Source organism: Tribolium castaneum, chromosome 2 (genome assembly GCF_031307605.1).
Source record: "Tribolium castaneum strain GA2 chromosome 2, icTriCast1.1, whole genome shotgun sequence".
Classification (NCBI taxonomy): domain Eukaryota; kingdom Metazoa; phylum Arthropoda; class Insecta; order Coleoptera; family Tenebrionidae; genus Tribolium; species Tribolium castaneum.
This window is the reverse complement of record NC_087395.1, coordinates 23,092,819-23,112,174: the sequence shown is the minus strand read 5'-3', so window position 1 is coordinate 23,112,174 and position 19,356 is coordinate 23,092,819. Positions and strand designations below refer to the sequence as shown.

The 19,356-nt window shown below is 40.4% G+C and overlaps 3 protein-coding genes across 5 annotated transcripts; 1 reads left to right on the top strand and 2 right to left on the bottom strand.

The window, feature by feature from the left end:
• Positions 1-542: 542 nt before the first annotated feature.
• LOC661701 (E3 ubiquitin-protein ligase TRIM37) lies at positions 543-4,528 on the top strand. 3 transcript variants are annotated; one of them, XM_008198233.3, is made up of 12 exons: positions 543-859; positions 1,023-1,288; positions 1,342-1,552; positions 1,676-2,382; positions 2,431-2,775; positions 2,824-3,052; positions 3,135-3,249; positions 3,303-3,374; positions 3,477-3,665; positions 3,711-3,782; positions 3,834-4,275; positions 4,322-4,528. In XM_008198233.3, the coding sequence occupies exons 1-12, from the start codon at positions 809-811 to the stop codon at positions 4,347-4,349; spliced, it is 2,727 nt and encodes a 908-aa protein (XP_008196455.1). In that variant the 5' UTR covers positions 543-808; the 3' UTR covers positions 4,350-4,528. The 3 variants fall into 3 exon arrangements, with proteins under 3 accessions (XP_008196455.1, XP_972942.1, XP_015840432.1); XM_015984946.2 differs by having other exon boundaries at positions 846-978; XM_967849.5 differs by lacking the exon at positions 3,303-3,374 and having other exon boundaries at positions 545-859.
• On the bottom strand, positions 4,291-6,369 carry Tektin-C (Tektin C). The gene is made up of 5 exons (XM_967890.4): positions 5,812-6,369; positions 5,512-5,759; positions 5,239-5,461; positions 4,972-5,190; positions 4,291-4,677 (listed from the first exon to the last, which is right to left on the bottom strand). The coding sequence occupies exons 1-5, from the start codon at positions 6,232-6,234 to the stop codon at positions 4,540-4,542; spliced, it is 1,251 nt and encodes a 416-aa protein (XP_972983.2). The 5' UTR covers positions 6,235-6,369; the 3' UTR covers positions 4,291-4,539.
• Positions 6,327-19,235, bottom strand: LOC100141983 (mucin-2). The gene is made up of 7 exons (XM_064355241.1): positions 19,068-19,235; positions 18,816-19,024; positions 18,573-18,767; positions 18,263-18,523; positions 15,293-18,216; positions 15,187-15,249; positions 6,327-6,458 (listed from the first exon to the last, which is right to left on the bottom strand). The coding sequence occupies exons 1-7, from the start codon at positions 19,082-19,084 to the stop codon at positions 6,381-6,383; spliced, it is 3,747 nt and encodes a 1,248-aa protein (XP_064211311.1). The 5' UTR covers positions 19,085-19,235; the 3' UTR covers positions 6,327-6,380.
• Between the last annotated feature and the right edge of the window lie 121 nt (positions 19,236-19,356).

Genomic DNA, 19,356 nt, shown 5'->3' with positions numbered 1-19,356 from the left:
TAAAGTTTGCGAAATCGGAAAATTTCAAAGAATCTTTAAAAATTAATTAAGGTCCCAAGGGGTGTTTGTCCGAACATGATTTTTTTACAGTCGAAGGCCCCATCGAAGGGCTTAATCTCCTGCAAAAATAAAGAAAATTGCAGGAAATAAAGTGGGTGAAAAAAAAAAAGTTTGCAAAATAGAGAAACTTTATAAAAATTAAAAAAATTCGTTAAGGTCCCAAGGGGTGTGTGTCCGAACATGATTTTTTTACAGTCGAAGGCCCTATCGAAGGCCTTAATCTCCTGCAAAAATAAAGAAAATTCCACGATATAAAGGGGGTGAAAAAAAAGTTTGCATTGCTTGAATATGAGAATAAAAAATTACTGAAATTAAATGCAGTCAAGTTTTAATTTGTAATATAAACACATTAGAATGGTCAGGAGATGTTTTTCTAATGATTTACGATTATTTTGATAATTTTCCTGGTGTGAACTTGGCTGTAGAAAACGAGAATAGTGGGGAAATGCGTGCAGCGATTGTCTGGTCGACTGTAGTGTTCATTGGTGCTGTCTTCACCGACATGTGGCCTAGGCAACTCGCACGGTACGGTCGTTTAACTGGTCACCCACCTTCGAGTGTTTTGACAAGACAGCTGTCAAAAACCAGTTGATTGCCCCCGCACGAAATCCTAACTGTATTTTCCTTTGTTCGCTGTATTTTGAACAGTGGAATGTTAAATGGGGACGTCGGCGTAAAGCAACAATGCTAGTTTGACCCGATCGCTCACCTTAACGCTCCCCAAAAAAGTGTACCTTCGGTGTGCAAAATGGCCACTAGGAGCAAACCAGGAGGCAAACATGACGACCAAAGCGTGGAGGTTAGTCCTTTGTCAAAATAGCGGTTTCCAGGGCCTTTGCCTTGTCAAACCAAACTCAAATTCAACTCAAAATCGCTAGTTCCGCCGAGATGGATTGTTTCACAAACACTTGCGACTCAGTAAGCCCCCTTGCGCCCCAATTTCACGCTTTCATTGTCCCCAGACCCTGGCCGAGGTCTTCCGCTGCTTCATCTGCATGGAGAAACTGCGCGACGCCCATCTGTGCCCGCACTGCTCCAAGCTGTGCTGCTACGTTTGCATCCGGCGGTGGCTCACCGAACAGCGGTCGCAGTGCCCCCATTGCCGGGCGTCGCTGCATCTGCACGAACTGGTCAACTGCAGATGGGTGGAGGAGGTCACCCAGCAGCTCGACACCCTGCAGGCCGTCAACTTGAACAGCAGCAGGGGCGAAGACAATGACCGGGACAAGTACTGTCTACTTAGCTGATTTTTATACAAATTGTACTTAAAATTCGTGGCAGGTGTGCCACACATTCGGAGAAACTGTCCGTCTATTGCTGGACGTGCCGCTGCTGCATTTGCCACCAGTGCGCTCTGTGGGGCGGCACTCACTCGGGGCACACCTTCAAGCCACTCGACGAAGTCTACGAACAGCACGTCACCCAGATTAAGGACGAGGTGGTTCAGCTCAGGCGCCGCCTGATGGAGCTGATCAGCATCGTGCAGGAAGTTGTACGTTCACAAAGTCTAAATTTTAGTTTTTTATAATCACCTGTCAACAGCTTTAAAACTGAAAACATATTTAGAAAATCTGACAGTTGATTATAAAAAATTAGCTACAATAATGATCTTCAGGAACGTAACGTGGAATCGGTTCGTTCGGCGAAAGACGAGCGCGTCCGTGAGATCCGCAACGCCGTCGAGCTGATGATTGCCCGTCTCGACTCGCAGTTGAAGACCAAACTCCTGACTTTGATGGGCCAGAAGGACTCGCTCACGCAAGAAACCGAGCAGTTGGAGCACCTCCTGCACGAGATCGAGCACCAGCTGCACACGTGCACCCGCTCGGAGATGATCTCGAAGAGTTCGGAACTGTCCCGAATGATCCATGCCATTAGGAAAAAACCAATGACGAGTTTCGTGACAGCTCCAGTTCCTGCGGATTTTCACAGCGAAATTGTGCCGGCTTACGACAGCAGCACATTCGTAATGCATTGTTTTTCCCAACTGCAACGAAAAGCCGACCCTGTCTACTCCACTCCCTTGCACTGTAACGGGCTCTGTTGGCGCCTCAAAGTCTACCCGGACGGCAACGGTGTTGTCCGTGGCAATTACCTATCAGTTTTCCTCGAACTGAGCGCCGGTTATCCCGAAACCTCGAAATATGAGTACCGGGTCGAGATGATCCATCAGGCGAGTCGCGACTCGTCGAAAAACATCGTTCGGGAATTCGCGTCCGATTTCGAAGTTGGCGAGTGTTGGGGCTATAACCGGTTCTTCCGACTGGACCTCCTGGCCAGCGAGGGCTACCTGAACGTAGCCTCGGACACGCTCGTTTTGCGGTAAAGTCGTAAGACTGTCTAGAAGGCGGGCGGCTAACCACGTGACAGGTTCCAGGTGCGCGCCCCCACCTTCTACCAGCGCTGCCGCGACCAGCAGTGGTACATCAACCAACTGCAAACCGTTCAAAACCAGTACATTTCACAAATCAACGAATCCAAAGAGCGCCTCGCCGCCGAAATCTCCCGAAATGCCGTTGCGGCGACTCTGGGGGCCGCCACGCAAATCCCCGACATTGCCACAATTGGCATGGTCAAAAGCATGTACAACATGGCTCCAGTGGTGCCATCTGAGGCGGCCGAGGCCCAACCAATGCCGTCAACTTCGAAAAATGGGGTTGCGGAAAAATTCGATATCACGACTTTGGCCAAGAATTTAATGAGCAATGTTAATACGTAAGAACGGGTTTTTAAATTTTGTTTTTCGTGATTAGTTAACTGCAGGAAGCAAGTGGCGACTACGACGGCAACGGGCGATTGTCCGAATAATACGAGTGGTTCGTCGTCGACGAGTTCCATCCAGACGAAAAAAAGGGAAACGGGGCGACAAAGTGGCAACGAATCGGCCACTGAAACTCCGCGACATTTACTGGGGCTGGGAGTGTCGCTCAGTTCGCCGAATTTGTTGAATTCGAACGTTTCCTTCACGCTTTGTTGCAGCAGCAGCGAAAGCGTGAGTAAATTTTAGATTTTTCAGCGATGTTTGGGATAAAAATTGTCGAGTTGTTTATACAATTATTGAGAAATGATTGCAGGACCTGAGCGAGCCGGAGAACCTGATGGAGGAGTTCGAGCCGGCCGAGGCCAACTTGATCAGCACTGGCGACAATTCGAACGATGAGAACGACGTCGACGACGAGACAATGTCAGGTGATTAGTTGTTTTCCTCCGGGGGTTGAGTAACTTTCTTGGTGGTTTTGAAGGTAACGGTGACGGAAACGCGCATTACTCACAAAATTCTAACAGTCCTACTAACGAAGCAGCCGAAAAAGACGGTAATTCCTGCTCCCTTCCGGCAACTCCCTAAACCAAATCTCCCCCAAAATTGTAAATTCGTCGAATTAAACGTATCAAACTGAACGCGTGTGTTTTTATAGGAGAGAATGATGTAGAGTATGCGGAATTTTCAATGACCCAGCGCCTCATGATGCGGGATTCGAGTCCTGCGGCCGCAGGAGCCACGGCTCTCTCGCCCACCGAGGGCAACTCATTTGAGGACAAACTGATGCTCTTGCAACTGTTTGATAGATTGGAAAATTCGCCACAGGCGACAACGGCACCTAACGGTAAATTCACCCAGCAAAGCGACCGATTTTGACTAGAATTTTCAGTGCCTCAGACCGACTTGCCACCTGTCAATCTCGATCTAGTTCTCTTAGACAACCTATCAATCAAGAGCGATGGTAATCACTAATCACTGACTTAACCGTCACGTGATGTAAACTAACTTGCAGATCAGTTATCATCGCCCACTGTACCTGACGTGGCCAATCGACGAAAACTGCGGAAGCGGTTCAAAGGGGGCGCCAGCAGTGAGGGTGGCGCTACAGCTAACCCGACTTGGACTGAGACCGTGCCATTGAACACGAAGGAGTCAGTGATGGGGCCTTTGGAGTCCTTCCTGCGTTCCATTAATTGTTATCCCGAACATGACCAACATCGCAAGAAACACTCTTCGAAGCGGAAACCGCTAAAAGGCGCCGAACGCATCCTTGGTTTCTCGCTGCCACAACCGGCGTCGCCTCCACCGCTCGGCGACAACGTCGATGGTAGTGTCCAACCATCGTCATCGAACGGTTTCAGCTGGACACCGTCTCTCTTAAGTCAGAGGCGCCCCAATAAAGTCAAACTGCAAACTGATCTCAGCAAACCGGAAAAGGAGTCCAAAAACGGAAGGTAAATTAAAGCCAGTCAAGTGCACAAAAGTGTATTTTCGTTCCAGGTCTGATAACCAGCCGCATTCCGCCTGATCTGTGTAACTTATTTATTATGATTAATTTAATTTTTTACGTGGTAGTTTGGTGGACTAATACAGTACTTAATGATTCAATTAATCCATCATTCCAGTAGGAATTAAAAACTAACTAAAATTAGGCTGTGTGAGTTGTCAGCTTTGAATGTCTCTAAATAAAAAATTCAAAGCCAGAAATTGGGTTTTTATTAGTAGGCGTGGTAATCCATGCCTTGACGTAAAGTCATACAATCAACTTCGTCGATTTTGAGGGTGTTTGTCTTGACGTTTATGTCCTCCTCCAGCTGTATTTGCGTCTTAAGCAAATAACGCAAAGACGCTTGCGCCTGAAAACATCCCACACTTTAAAACCTGTTCAAACGAACTGGCCGTGGGTTAAATTCTTTCTTCTTTAAGACTTCTGTTTTTATTATAAACGAACTCTGCACTGATTTTTCACAAATTGGTCTTTTTTAGACCTATAATAGTTACATAGGCGTTCCATTAAAAAAAATACAACTTTGGTTCGCCAACTTGTATACAAGTTGTTCACAAGTTTGTGAACAATACTTTGTGCAATATTTCAAATAAAAATATATAGACCGAGTACGCACCCCTGGGTCACCCTGTATGTGACTCACCTCGGCTAGCATGTGCTGCAAATTGGCCACATTCAGCCTCAACTCGCCCACTTCGTTCACAAGCGACGTTTCGACCAAATCCTTGCACAGCTCAATCCCCGGCCTCTGCGCCCGATTCCCCAGTCTCGTGTGCGCCAAGGCCATGAACCCCTCCTTCTCCGCTATAGCCTTCTCCAATCGGGTGACGTTACGTGTCATCTCATTAGCCTGTCGCGTGATCTGAAACAACGAATCAAACAACACCTCACCCAACTTAGCCAATCATACTTCGAAATGTTGCGTCTCGAGTTTGGTTTTCGCCTCCTTGACCTCCTCAATTCTCGCGCGGAACGCCTCGTTCACGGCATGCCATTGGTCCCTCAAATCCTCAATCACTTGTTTCAAGAGCGTGTCGACGTAACAGCGCAGTTGGCGCGCGCTGTTGATTTCCTTCGCCGCGCGCTCGATATTGGTGGTTGTGAACTGTTGCCACTCCTCCGCCGTCACGTTCCTGCAATCAGAGCGCTGGGAGTGGGTGGAGGGGGGAATGGGCGGGCTTACGCCGGGTCGAGGGGCGCGAAGCCGTGGTAGATGCTCAAATTGAGGCTGGTTTCTTTGAGGCCGCGGTTGTGCTCGTCGATTTTGAGGACGTTGCTCTTGTCCTCCAGGTCGCGGTCCATGAAGTAGATCGTGGAGCGCAGGCGCCGGATTTGCTCGTTGGCCTGCTCGAGGGTGCGTTTGAGGAGCTTCTGGGCGCCTTCTATGACGTCGATCTCTTTGAGCAGCTCGACTTCGACTTGGTCATGGCACTAAAATGAGCGATTTTTTTAAATTTTTTTTCTAAAGCGAAATAGGACCAACCAGGTCGATTCCGATGCGCCCCTCGCGCAGGATGATGCACTTCTTGCAGATTTTCAGCGCCTGCTCTTTGAGGGACTCCATGGCGTCGAGGATGCGCTCGCTGTAGGTGGTCAAGTTGTCGATTTCGATGCAGACTTCTTTGCGCTGCTTTTGGATCTCGTCGATATTGAACTGGATGTCTTTGAGCTTCTCGTCGAGCTTGTGGTCGGCTTCGCGCCGGTTCAGGAGCGTGATTTCAGCGACCTGGTCGCGGATTCGGTCGCTTTCGGCCAGAACGCGGTCGGCGAGAGTTTGCTGGTCGTAGCAGTTCCTGTTTCGGAGTAAATTGTTTAGGTGCCATTCCTGTAGCGTGAATCTGGAGGGAGGAGGAGGAACGGCTACAAGAGAATAGTCCTTTAATCTTGTATGGATTCGTCTGTTCATCTGAAAGACTTCACCGCAACTGGAACAAATGACAGTTAAATCGAACACGTAGAGTCATGGGAACAGTTGGCTTAGCAACAAAAACAAACACCTATCACATTTTCCTTTATTTACAAGATTCAGGTACAATCGGTCGCCTAACGAAATCACTGATTGTTGTAGGTTTGAGACGTGGTACAATTGATGTAACTAAAGCTAAACGTTGGCTTGTCGTTAAAGGTCACCTGGAACAAAGCAGAAATCGGAGTGTTACTATTGTAATTAATTAATTTATTAATATTATTATTATTGATTAAAAAAAAAATTAAACTAACTCCAGCAAATTTTTATGGACTTCTACATGTCTTAACAACCCACTAAAGTTGTTAAAAGTCCACAAAAAGTCCAAATGTTCGATTTTTTGATGTATTTTATTAATTTTCGTCGCAGTTTTTGTCGGTTTTGGGTACCCGGAACATTTCTCGAGCAATAGCTCCGGAACTATTAGAGATAACCCCATGAAGTGTATTATCGTTGGAAAGCTCTTTAAATTATCTATTTTTTTCAAAAAAGATTATTGTTCTCCGACTAATAGTTTTCGAGCAAATTGCTGCTAAATGCAAAAATTGGTAAAATTTTAAAAAATTCATAACTAAAAAACTATTGGGAATTTGGCAATTTTCTCGATGCCAATCGATTCCCCGGATCATTTTGCATAGGTGTGGATGAAAACAGTTCCACATTTTAGAATAGTTTAGCCGTAAATAAGAAAATAAAAAAAATTAAAAAAAAGTTAACACCCCCCCCTTAAAATCGGTCAATTTTTAAAGTGTCTCAAAATCAAATGAAACCTATTCTATCTTATAGATTTTGATGTGCTCTTTACGATGGAACAAACCGTTTTCTTGTAGCTCTTTTAGTTTGGCCGTAATCGGCGTTTGAAAATTGAAAATTTTTTTGCGAGATATCGCCTTGAGTCCTATGCCATTTTGTAGAGTTTTTTATTCCGGTTGTCCTCCATTTTTCCGTTTCTCGATATCTTTAATAGTTTCGCCGTAATTCGCGATTGAAAATTGAAAAAAAGTGAAAATGGAAACTTTTTTTGCGTTTTTCTCGGAAACTGTAAGACTTAGAGCAACAAACAAAAAACCATCTGATAGCGCTTAATTTTATCTATTTTTTCGTCTAAACCCGGAGCCGCTCCGGGCAACGGTTCCGGCTACAGAGGCGATCAAAGTTTTGCATTAAAAAAATTCATAACTCAAAAACTAAAAGTCGTAGAGCATTGCGGTTTGTTCCATTGAATTCTACGGCTCATTTTACATATTATATCAATTTTTCACAAGCATTAAAAATTTAAAATTTTTTGCCTAAATTTAGGGTAGCCATTTGTCATAGTGAAAAATTTTATTCATTAAAAAAAATCATAACTCAAAAACTAAAAGTCGTAGAGCAATGCGGTTTGTTCCATTGAATTCAGCGGTTCATTTTCTGTATTACACCACCTTTTCACGAGATTTAAAATTTTCAATTTTTTTGCTCAAATTTCCTGAGTAATACACAACTTACCTTCAAAGAGGTGAAATTTTTTTTTTTTTTTTTAAACTAACTCCAGCAAATTTTTATGAACTTCTACATGTCTTAACAACCCACTAAAGTTGTTAAAAGTCCACAAAAAGTCCAAATGTTCGATTTTTTTATGTATGATTTTATTAATTTTCGTCGCAGTTTTTGTCGGTTTTGGGTACCCGGAACATTTCTCGAGCAATAGCTCCGGAACTATTGGAGATAACCCCATGAAGTGTATTATCGTTGGAAAGCTCTTTAAATTATCTATTTTTTTCAAAAAAGGTTATTGTTCTCCGACTAATAGTTTTCGAGCAAATTGCTGCTAAATGCAAAAATTGGTAAACTTTTAAAAAATTCATAACTAAAAAACTATCGGGAATTTGGCAATTTTCTCGATGCCAATCGATTCCCCGGATCATTTTGCATAGGTATGGATGAAAACAGTTCCACATTTTAGAATAGTTTAGCCGTAAATAAGAAAATAAAAAAAAATTAAAAAAAGTTAACACCCCCCCCTTAAAATCGGTCAATTTTTAAAGTGTCTCTAAATCAAATGAAACCTATTCTATCTTATAGATTTTGATGTGCTCTTTACGATGGAACAAACCGATTTCTTGTAGCTCTTTTAGTTTGGCCGTAATCGGCGTTTGAAAATTGAAAAATTTTTTGCGAGATATCGCCTTGAGTCCTATGCCATTTTGTAGAGTTTTTTATTCCGGTTATCCTCCATTTTTCCGTTTCTCGATATCTTTAATAGTTTCGCCGTAATTGGCGATTGAAAATTGAAAAAAAGTGAAAATGGAAACCTTTCTTTGCGTTTTTCTCGGAAACTGTAAGACTTAGAGCAACAAACAAAAAACCATCTGATAGCGCTTAATTTTATCTATTTTTTCGTCTAAACCCGGAGCCGCTCCGGGCAACGGTTCCGGCTACAGAGGCGATCAAAGTTTTGCATTAAAAAAATTCATAAAAAAAAAACTAAAAGTCGTAGAGCATTGCGGTTTGTTCCATTGAATTCTACGGCTCATTTTACATATTATATCAATTTTTCACAAGCATTAAAAATTTAAAATTTTTTGCCTAAATTTAGGGTAGCCATTTGTCATAGTGAAAAATTTTATTCATTAAAAAAAATCATAACTCAAAAACTAAAAGTCGTAGAGCAATGCGGTTTGTTCCATTGAATTCAGCGGTTCATTTTCTGTATTACACCACCTTTTCACGAGATTTAAAATTTTAAATTTTTTTGCTCAAATTTCCTGAGTAAAACACAACTTACCTTCAAAGAGGTGAAATTTTTTTTTTTTTTAAACTAACTCCAGCAAATTTTTATGAACTTCTACATGTCTTAACAACCCACTAAAGTTGTTAAAAGTCCACAAAAAGTCCAAATGTTCGATTTTTTTATGTATGATTTTATCAATTTTCGTCGCAGTTTTTGTCGGTTTTGGGTACCCGGAACATTTCTCGAGCAATAGCTCCGGAACTATTAGAGATAACCCCATGAAGTGTATTATCGTTGGAAAGCTCTTTAAATTATCTATTTTTTTCAGAAAAGATTATTGTTCTCCGACTAATAGTTTTCGAGCAAATTGCTGCTAAATGCAAAAATTGGTAAAATTTTAAAAAATTCATAACTAAAAAACTATCGGGAATTTGGCAATTTTCTCGATGCCAATCGATTCCCCGGATCATTTTGCATAGGTATGGATGAAAACAGTTCCACATTTTAGAATAGTTTAGCCGTAAATAAGAAAATAAAAAAAATTAAAAAAAAGTTAACACCCCCCCCTTAAAATCGGTCAATTTTTAAAGTGTCTCTAAATCAAATGAAACCTATTCTATCTTATAGATTTTGATGTGCTCTTTACGATGGAACAAACCGATTTCTTGTAGCTCTTTTAGTTTGGCCGTAATCGGCGTTTGAAAATTGAAAAATTTTTTGCGAGATATCGCCTTGAGTCCTATGCCATTTTGTAGAGTTTTTTATTCCGGTTATCCTCCATTTTTCCGTTTCTCGATATCTTTAATAGTTTCGCCGTAATTGGCGATTGAAAATTGAAAAAAAGTGAAAATGGAAACCTTTCTTTGCGTTTTTCTCGGAAACTGTAAGACTTAGAGCAACAAACAAAAAACCATCTGATAGCGCTTAATTTTATCTATTTTTTCGTCTAAACCCGGAGCCGCTCCGGGCAACGGTTCCGGCTACAGAGGCGATCAAAGTTTTGCATTAAAAAAATTCATAAAAAAAAAACTAAAAGTCGTAGAGCATTGCGGTTTGTTCCATTGAATTCTACGGCTCATTTTACATATTATATCAATTTTTCACAAGCATTAAAAATTTAAAATTTTTTGCCTAAATTTAGGGTAGCCATTTGTCATAGTGAAAAATTTTATTCATTAAAAAAATTCATAACTCAAAAACTAAAAGTCGTAGAGCATTGCGGTTTGTTCCATTGAATTCTACGGCTCATTTTACATATTATATCAATTTTTCACAAGCATTAAAAATTTAAAATTTTTTGCCTAAATTTAGGGTAGCCATTTGTCATAGTGAAAAATTTTATTCATTAAAAAAAATCATAACTCAAAAACTAAAAGTCGTAGAGCAATGCGGTTTGTTCCATTGAATTCAGCGGTTCATTTTCTGTATTACACCACCTTTTCACGAGATTTAAAATTTTCAATTTTTTTGCTCAAATTTCCTGAGTAATACACAACTTACCTTCAAAGAGGTGAAATTTTTTTTTTTTTTTAAACTAACTCCAGCAAATTTTTATGAACTTCTACATGTCTTAACAACCCACTAAAGTTGTTAAAAGTCCACAAAAAGTCCAAATGTTCGATTTTTTTATGTATGATTTTATCAATTTTCGTCGCAGTTTTTGTCGGTTTTGGGTACCCGGAACATTTCTCGAGCAATAGCTCCGGAACTATTGGAGATAACCCCATGAAGTGTATTATCGTTGGAAAGCTCTTTAAATTATCTATTTTTTTCAAAAAAGGTTATTGTTCTCCGACTAATAGTTTTCGAGCAAATTGCTGCTAAATGTAAAAATTGGTAAAATTTTAAAAAATTCATAACTAAAAAACTATCGGGAATTTGGCAATTTTCTCGATGCCAATCGATTCCCCGGATCATTTTGCATAGGTATGGATGAAAACAGTTCCACATTTTAGAATAGTTTAGCCGTAAATAAGAAAATAAAAAAAATTAAAAAAAAGTTAACACCCCCCCCTTAAAATCGGTCAATTTTTAAAGTGTCTCTAAATCAAATGAAACCTATTCTATCTTATAGATTTTGATGTGCTCTCTACGATGGAACAAACCGATTTCTTGTAGCTCTTTTAGTTTGGCCGTAATCGGCGTTTGAAAATTGAAAAATTTTTTGCGAGATATCGCCTTGAGTCCTATGCCATTTTGTAGAGTTTTTTATTCCGGTTATCCTCCATTTTTCCGTTTCTCGATATCTTTAATAGTTTCGCCGTAATTGGCGATTGAAAATTGAAAAAAAGTGAAAATGGAAACCTTTATTGCGTTTTTCTCGGAAACTGTAAGACTTAGAGCAACAAACAAAAAACCATCTGATAGCGCTTAATTTTATCTATTTTTTCGTCTAAACCCGGAGCCGCTCCGGGCAACGGTTCCGGCTACAGAGGCGATCAAAGTTTTGCATTAAAAAAATTCATAAAAAAAAACTAAAAGTCGTAGAGCATTGCGGTTTGTTCCATTGAATTCTACGGCTCATTTTACATATTATATCAATTTTTCACAAGCATTAAAAATTTAAAATTTTTTGCCTAAATTTAGGGTAGCCATTTGTCATAGTGAAAAATTTTATTCATTAAAAAAATTCATAACTCAAAAACTAAAAGTCGTAGAGCATTGCGGTTTGTTCCATTGAATTCTACGGCTCATTTTACATATTATATCAATTTTTCACAAGCATTAAAAATTTAAAATTTTTTGCCTAAATTTAGGGTAGCCATTTGTCATAGTGAAAAATTTTATTCATTAAAAAAATTCATAACTCAAAAACTAAAAGTCGTAGAGCATTGCGGTTTGTTCCATTGAATTCTACGGCTCATTTTACATATTATATCAATTTTTCACAAGCATTAAAAATTTAAAATTTTTTGCCTAAATTTAGGGTAGCCATTTGTCATAGTGAAAAATTTTATTCATTAAAAAAAATCATAACTCAAAAACTAAAAGTCGTAGAGCAATGCGGTTTGTTCCATTGAATTCAGCGGTTCATTTTCTGTATTACACCACCTTTTCACGAGATTTAAAATTTTCAATTTTTTTGCTCAAATTTCCTGAGTAATACCTTACCTTCAAAGAGGTGAAATTTTTTTTTTTTTTAAACTAACTCCAGCAAATTTTTATGAACTTCTACATGTCTTAACAACCCACTAAAGTTGTTAAAAGTCCACAAAAAGTCCAAATGTTCGATTTTTTTATGTATGATTTTATCAATTTTCGTCGCAGTTTTTGTCGGTTTTGGGTACCCGGAACATTTCTCGAGCAATAGCTCCGGAACTATTGGAGATAACCCCATGAAGTGTATTATCGTTGGAAAGCTCTTTAAATTATCTATTTTTTTCAAAAAAGGTTATTGTTCTCCGACTAATAGTTTTCGAGCAAATTGCTGCTAAATGCAAAAATTGGTAAAATTTTAAAAAATTCATAACTAAAAAACTATCGGGAATTTGGCAATTTTCTCGATGCCAATCGATTCCCCGGATCATTTTGCATAGGTATGGATGAAAACAGTTCCACATTTTAGAATAGTTTAGCCGTAAATAAGAAAATAAAAAAAATTAAAAAAAAGTTAACACCCCCCCCCCCTTAAAATCGGTCAATTTTTAAAGTGTCTCTAAATCAAATGAAACCTATTCTATCTTATAGATTTTGATGTGCTCTTTACGATGGAACAAACCGATTTCTTGTAGCTCTTTTAGTTTGGCCGTAATCGGCGTTTGAAAATTGAAAAATTTTTTGCGAGATATCGCCTTGAGTCCTATGCCATTTTGTAGAGTTTTTTATTCCGGTTATCCTCCATTTTTCCGTTTCTCGATATCTTTAATAGTTTCGCCGTAATTGGCGATTGAACATTGAAAAAAAGTGAAAATGGAAACCTTTTTTTGCGTTTTTCTCGGAAACTGTAAGACTTAGAGCAACAAACAAAAAACCATCTGATAGCGCTTAATTTTATCTATTTTTTCGTCTAAACCCGGAGCCGCTCCGGGCAACGGTTCCGGCTACAGAGGCGATCAAAGTTTTGCATTAAAAAAATTCATAAAAAAAAAACTAAAAGTCGTAGAGCATTGCGGTTTGTTCCATTGAATTCTACGGCTCATTTTACATATTATATCAATTTTTCACAAGCATTAAAAATTTAAAATTTTTTGCCTAAATTTAGGGTAGCCATTTGTCATAGTGAAAAATTTTATTCATTAAAAAAATTCATAACTCAAAAACTAAAAGTCGTAGAGCAATGCGGTTTGTTCCATTGAATTCAGCGGTTCATTTTCTGTATTACACCACCTTTTCACGAGATTTAAAATTTTCAATTTTTTTGCTCAAATTTCCTGAGTAATACACAACTTACCTTCAAAGAGGTGAATTTTTTTTTTTTTTTTAAACTAACTCCAGCAAATTTTTATGAACTTCTACATGTCTTAACAACCCACTAAAGTTGTTAAAAGTCCACAAAAAGTCCAAATGTTCGATTTTTTTATGTATGATTTTATCAATTTTCGTCGCAGTTTTTGTCGGTTTTGGGTACCCGGAACATTTCTCGAGCAATAGCTCCGGAACTATTAGAGATAACCCCATGAAGTGTATTATCGTTGGAAAGCTCTTTAAATTATCTATTTTTTTCAAAAAAGATTATTGTTCTCCGACTAATAGTTTTCGAGCAAATTGCTGCTAAATGCAAAAATTGGTAAAATTTTAAAAAATTCATAACTAAAAAACTATCGGGAATTTGGCAATTTTCTCGATGCTAATCGATTCCCCGGATCATTTTGCATAGGTATGGATGAAAACAGTTCCACATTTTAGAATAGTTTAGCCGTAAATAAGAAAATAAAAAAAATTAAAAAAAAGTTAACACCCCCCCCTTAAAATCGGTCAATTTTTAAAGTGTCTCTAAATCAAATGAAACCTATTCTATCTTATAGATTTTGATGTGCTCTTTACGATGGAACAAACCGATTTCTTGTAGCTCTTTTAGTTTGGCCGTAATCGGCGTTTGAAAATTGAAAAATTTTTTGCGAGATATCGCCTTGAGTCCTATGCCATTTTGTAGAGTTTTTTATTCCGGTTATCCTCCATTTTTCCCTTTCTCGATATCTTTAATAGTTTCGCCGTAATTGGCGATTGAAAATTGAAAAAAAGTGAAAATGGAAACCTTTTTTTGCGTTTTTCTCGGAAACTGTAAGACTTAGAGCAACAAACAGAAAACCATCTGATAGCGCTTAATTTTATCTATTTTTTCGTCTAAACCCGGAGCCGCTCCGGGCAACGGTTCCGGCTACAGAGGCGATCAAAGTTTTGCAATAAAAAAATTCATAAAAAAAAACTAAAAGTCGTAGAGCATTGCGGTTTGTTCCATTGAATTCTACGGCTCATTTTACATATTATATCAATTTTTCACAAGCATTAAAAATTTAAAATTTTTTGCCTAAATTTAGGGTAGCCATTTGTCATAGTGAAAAATTTTATTCATTAAAAAAAATCATAACTCAAAAACTAAAAGTCGTAGAGCAATGCGGTTTGTTCCATTGAATTCAGCGGTTCATTTTCTGTATTATACCACCTTTTCACGAGATTTAAAATTTTCAATTTTTTTGCTCAAATTTCCTGAGTAATACACAACTTACCTTCAAAGAGGTGAAAAATTTTTTTTTTTAAACTAACTCCAGCAAATTTTTATGGACTTCTACATGTCTTAACAACCCACTAAAGTTGTTAAAAGTCCACAAAAAGTCCAAATGTTCGATTTTTTTATGTATGATTTTATCAATTTTCCTCGCAGTTTTTGTCGGTTTTGGGTACCCGGAACATTTCTCGAGCAATAGCTCCGGAACTATTAGAGATAACCCCATGAAGTGTATTATCGTTGGAAAGCTCTTTCAATTGTCTATTTTTTTCAAAAAAGATTATTGTTCTCCGACTAATAGTTTTCGAGCAAATTGCTGCTAAATGCAAAAATTGGTAAAATTTTAAAAAATTCATAACTAAAAAACTATCGGGAATTTGGCAATTTTCTCGATGCCAATCGATTCCCCAGATCATTTTGCATAGGTATGGATCAAAACAGTTCCACATTTTAGAATAGTTTAGCCGTAAATGAGAAAATAAAAAAAGTAAATACTGATTTTTTAAAAACTCACTTGAACGCTCGAACTGTAACTCCTCGTCTGGTCTTTCACGGAGTAAGGATCCGGCAACGAACTCTACAAACTCCAATTACAACAAACCACCACACACCTCCCTTACCTTATTATTCATCTCTGGGAAAATCGTACACAAATTAAAGTTAGTAAGCGACGTCCCTGCACTATTAATAGAAGGCGAAATTTCCGGATGCTGGATATTGCTCCTCGTCACCGGAACCGGAGGCAACGGCAGCAACGCCCCCGACCCCAAATCATTACTCTTCGTAAACGGATTCTTACACGGATAGAGCTGCGGCGTCGGCGGCTGCAAAAACCCACTATGCGTGTGAAAATCATCGGGCAAAATCGGCGAATTAATCGAGCCCGGCATCGACAGAAACGGAAAATCGACAAAACCCGGCAGATTCGTCTCGTTCGAGTGCTTCCGTTTCGACTTTTTCGGCGCCACGGCACACTGCTGCTCCCGCACATTCCTGTTAACAATCTTGCAGCTCTTGTCCTTGGTCACGGGCGGGAACAGCGCCAGGTTCTCGCTGTAGTCGTGCACGTCGTGCATGAAGTTGTACGTCGTGGTCGAGGGAATGAACGAGTTGGAGGTGTAGGAGCTGTGACTGAACGAACTCGTCTGGTAGTTCTGGTTCTGCTGCATGTACGTATTGTCCTGCGGCAAGTCAACGGTCGGGAAATACGGGATTATGTTATCGTGGAGGAACGAGGACACCGAAATGGCCTTATTGCCGGCATAGTTGCGGTTCTTGTGGCCCCCGTCGGCTTGCATCTGGGGCCCGATTAGCGCCTCGGCCGAGTAGCTGTTTTTCGCAACGTTGCGATTTTTCGTCTCGCAAAACAAGTCACTTGAATACCCCAATTGTTTCATCCCTTTGCCCGTCTCCACCTTATTCTCCTTTCTTTGGGCCGTTTTCTGGGGGACTTTCTTGCCCGAAGTGCCCCGATTGCCGCTGTTCCGCCGGGCTGTGGTCCTTGCTGGTGCTTCCTTGTTGTGGTCAACCAACTGACTAACTGATAAAAAGTTCTGGTTGCCCTCGTACTTCACTCGTTTCTTTTGGCACTTGTCGGTCTTTTGTTCGCCGAAGGTTAGGGGGTTCCCCAAGGCTAGGTCACCGACTAGCGTTGGGAGAGTCGACGAGACGAAACTATGGGGTGGGTCCAGGAATTGCGGTATTTTGGAGGGTGACCATGAGAATTGGTTCTCCTCCTGGTAGATGGGCAAATCGAGGCTTTTGCGCGTTTCCTGTGGGTTGTTCCCCACGTCGTTGGTGTTTGATGGGTACATGGGGTTCGTGTTGAAGTACGTGGTTTGTGGGTTGGTGAAAGTATTGCACGATTGGATCGTGTAGATTGAGTTGTGGCCAAAATCGCTCTCTTTGGTCGTAAATTGGGGCAAAACGTAGTCGCGATTGTCGGGTGTTGTCATCCAATTGATCGGAGCTCTGCTAGTCTGGGGCACATTTTTGGGTTTTTGGGCGTTGTTGGTGTTATTATTCGTGGCGAATTTCTGCCCATTGGTGTAATAGTTCGAGGTGGGGAAGTACGTATTAGAATCATTTTTGCGGTAATCCGTATAATTCTCATAATTCAACGAATAGTAACTCCTATTGTCAGTCTTTGGCAGTTCCTTGTAGTAGTTCTGATTGAAACCGCTATCAGAGGTGTTACTGTAAGTGTAGGTGGAACTGTTGGTATACAGCGGTTCTGGGTAACTCTTGATTTGGTTGGCGTACGAGCAAGTGGTTGTAACTTTGGGGGTGTCGAAGCTATTGCAGAACATCTTCTGGGTGTTGTAATTCGAACACTTTGCTTCCGCAGGTTTCGCTTGATAGCTCATTTGACTGACTGAATTCGTACTATTAGTACTACAAAAAGTCGGTATGGGGGCAAGATTGTGGTTGTCATAATACGGTACTGGCTGGTTCTTCACTTGCTTTTGCTTCTCTTCTTTGCTAACGCTCGGGGTAACAGTTGTGACGGTACTGACGGCCACTGTTGTGGCAGTTGCCTCAAACGAGCTGTAAAAACCGCCGATATCTTTCGACGAAAAAAACGATAAGTTATCGAGATTCAGTAAACTGGGCGTCAAACTTTCGGATTGTGTGGGCTTGGTGGTGTCCATGGTACCGATCTGGAGCAACGTGGGGGTGCCTCTCTGACTCTCCGTATTGTCTTCTTCGGTCACTTCGGTGACCTTAACCCCGGTGAGTGACGACACCAGGGGGAAAGCCAAGAGGAAGGCGGCCGTGGGGGACGTTGATTCGGGGTTTTGGCACCCGGCCGGTACTTGCAAAGAGGCGAAAATATCGTTCGATAGTTCCGAATTTATGTTTAATTCAAGCGTCTCGTCCGGTTTTTTCTGCTCGGGTTCGCTGGTGGTTTTAGGCTCATTTTCGGGTTTCTCTTCCGCTTCTTTCTCCTTTTCTTCCACGCACTTGGCTTGAACCTCCACAGTTTCGGCCACTTTCTCGGAAACTTCCTTTTCGTTTTCTTTATCCTCGCTGGGTTTCGCCTTCTTGGCTTCGGTGCAATTATCGTCAGGCGTCGCCTCTTTTCGTTTTTCCCCTTCACTCTTTTTTTCACCCTCTTTGGTAACCTTCTTTTCCACGGGCTTTGCCTTAGCTTTGGGCTCGTTTTTCTTAAGTACGACCTCGGGATTGGAATAACGCGAAGTCAGTGCGGGAATCGGGACTTTATTGACCTGAGTTGTTCGTGTGAGGCAATACTTTGGCTTGATGCGGGTCAGAGTCTTGACACTTGTAGTGGTGGTGATGGTTTTGGCGGTAGTTGTGGGGGTGGAAGTAGTGACGGGGTTTCGCGGTAATAGGATGATGGGTGGCGGTCTGGTAATGATTTGAGGAGCGAGCGGAAGGACGGTTTGCTGTGGTAGTACCGGCATTATGGTACCGTTGGCCAAAATCAAAGTGCCGGGGCCGAGGGGCGGCATGGAAGCAACGGTCTTGGCCGCTTTCGACGACACCAAAGGATTAGCAACAAGAGTTGAGTTCGTAATGACTGAAATTATTTTTTTAGAATGGATCAAACAAAAACATTCAATTACCAGTGGAAGAACCACCCAAAATATTGTTTGAAGGCGCGTTTGTGATTATGTAACACGGTTGTGTGGCATTCGGTTGCGACAACACAATCACACATTTTGAAGTTGGTATTGGTTTAATTTTCTTTTTCTTCGAGGGGCGCAATTTTTTAGAGTCGGACCTGTTCAAAATTGCTTTTCTGTGCTTGGGCGTGCTGTTTTTGTTCCGGCTCTTATTTGTGAATTTGCGGCCTTGGAGTTTCTTGGCCGAAGCATTATTTTCCTCTACAAATCCAAATTAAGGACACACTTTTTTGTATTTTTTGCACCTTACTGTCGAGCTCCTTCTTTTGTAAAATCTTGGCCTGCTCGGGCATAATTTTATTACACCAATTAAACGGAGGTTTGAACTTCCTGAGGGAGCACCCTGGCGGGATTGTGATCTTCGCTTCACGTAAAAGGGCGCACAACTGCTCATTTTTACTGAGAAGTTTCCTGATACGTTCTTGCAATTTTTTAAGCTCTTCGCCTAAAAAAGGGACTACAATTGGTGGCGTCAACTACCCTTAAAATTTACCCTTGATTTTTTTAGCCGGTTCGTCATTGTCTTGCGAGACTAGGGTTTTAACCTTGGTTTGGAGCTCCTCAATGTAACTGGCAGCATTACGCAAAATATCGATTTTACTAACGTTCGTAGCCGGGTCATAGCATGGCAATAATTTACATAACGTGGCAAAAGCCTCATTTAAACGATTCCTTCGTTCTTTTTCCCATTCGCGACACTTACTAAAAAAAACTTTAAGTAAACGAAGCTACGTAAGACACTAACCTTGACTCTCTGGGCATAATTATAACAATAAATTAAGCGAAACCGCATTTTCAATAAATTAGAACGATATTTCAAGCCTTTAGGTCCTCAACAGATAACAAATTTATTTACAACATAACCTCCTAATGTCAAGAATTTTGGGAAGTGGTTACCGTCACAATTTTTTTTAGCATTTTTTTTTTGTAAAAAAAATAATAAATTTCAAACGATATAAAAATTATAACCCCGCAAAGACATTGCACAACAATGCGTGTTATTTTTAATTAATTAGGGCCACTGCGGGCGCTTT

What these genes read in the sequence shown, in the direction of transcription:
- LOC661701 (XM_008198233.3), top strand. Translation starts at nt 809, where the DNA reads ATGGCCACTAGGAGCAAACCAGGAGGCAAACATGACGACCAAAGCGTG. An exon ending in GAAGACAATGACCGGGACAA is followed by an intron (nt 1,289 to 1,341) that starts GTACTGTCTACT and finishes AATTCGTGGCAG; the next exon opens with GTGTGCCACACATTCGGAGA. An exon ending in CGACGACGAGACAATGTCAG is followed by an intron (nt 3,250 to 3,302) that starts GTGATTAGTTGT and finishes GTGGTTTTGAAG; the next exon opens with GTAACGGTGACGGAAACGCG.
- Tektin-C (XM_967890.4), bottom strand. Translation starts at nt 6,234, where the DNA reads ATGAACAGACGAATCCATACAAGATTAAAGGACTATTCTCTTGTAGCC. An exon ending in GGCGCATCGGAATCGACCTG is followed by an intron (nt 5,760 to 5,811) that starts GTTGGTCCTATT and finishes CGCTCATTTTAG; the next exon opens with TGCCATGACCAAGTCGAAGT. An exon ending in TGCAGCACATGCTAGCCGAG is followed by an intron (nt 4,678 to 4,971) that starts GTGAGTCACATA and finishes GGATGTTTTCAG; the next exon opens with GCGCAAGCGTCTTTGCGTTA.
- LOC100141983 (XM_064355241.1), bottom strand. An exon ending in ACAAAAGAAGGAGCTCGACA is followed by an intron (nt 18,524 to 18,572) that starts GTAAGGTGCAAA and finishes TTGGATTTGTAG; the next exon opens with AGGAAAATAATGCTTCGGCC. An exon ending in TTTGGGTGGTTCTTCCACTG is followed by an intron (nt 18,217 to 18,262) that starts GTAATTGAATGT and finishes AAATAATTTCAG; the next exon opens with TCATTACGAACTCAACTCTT.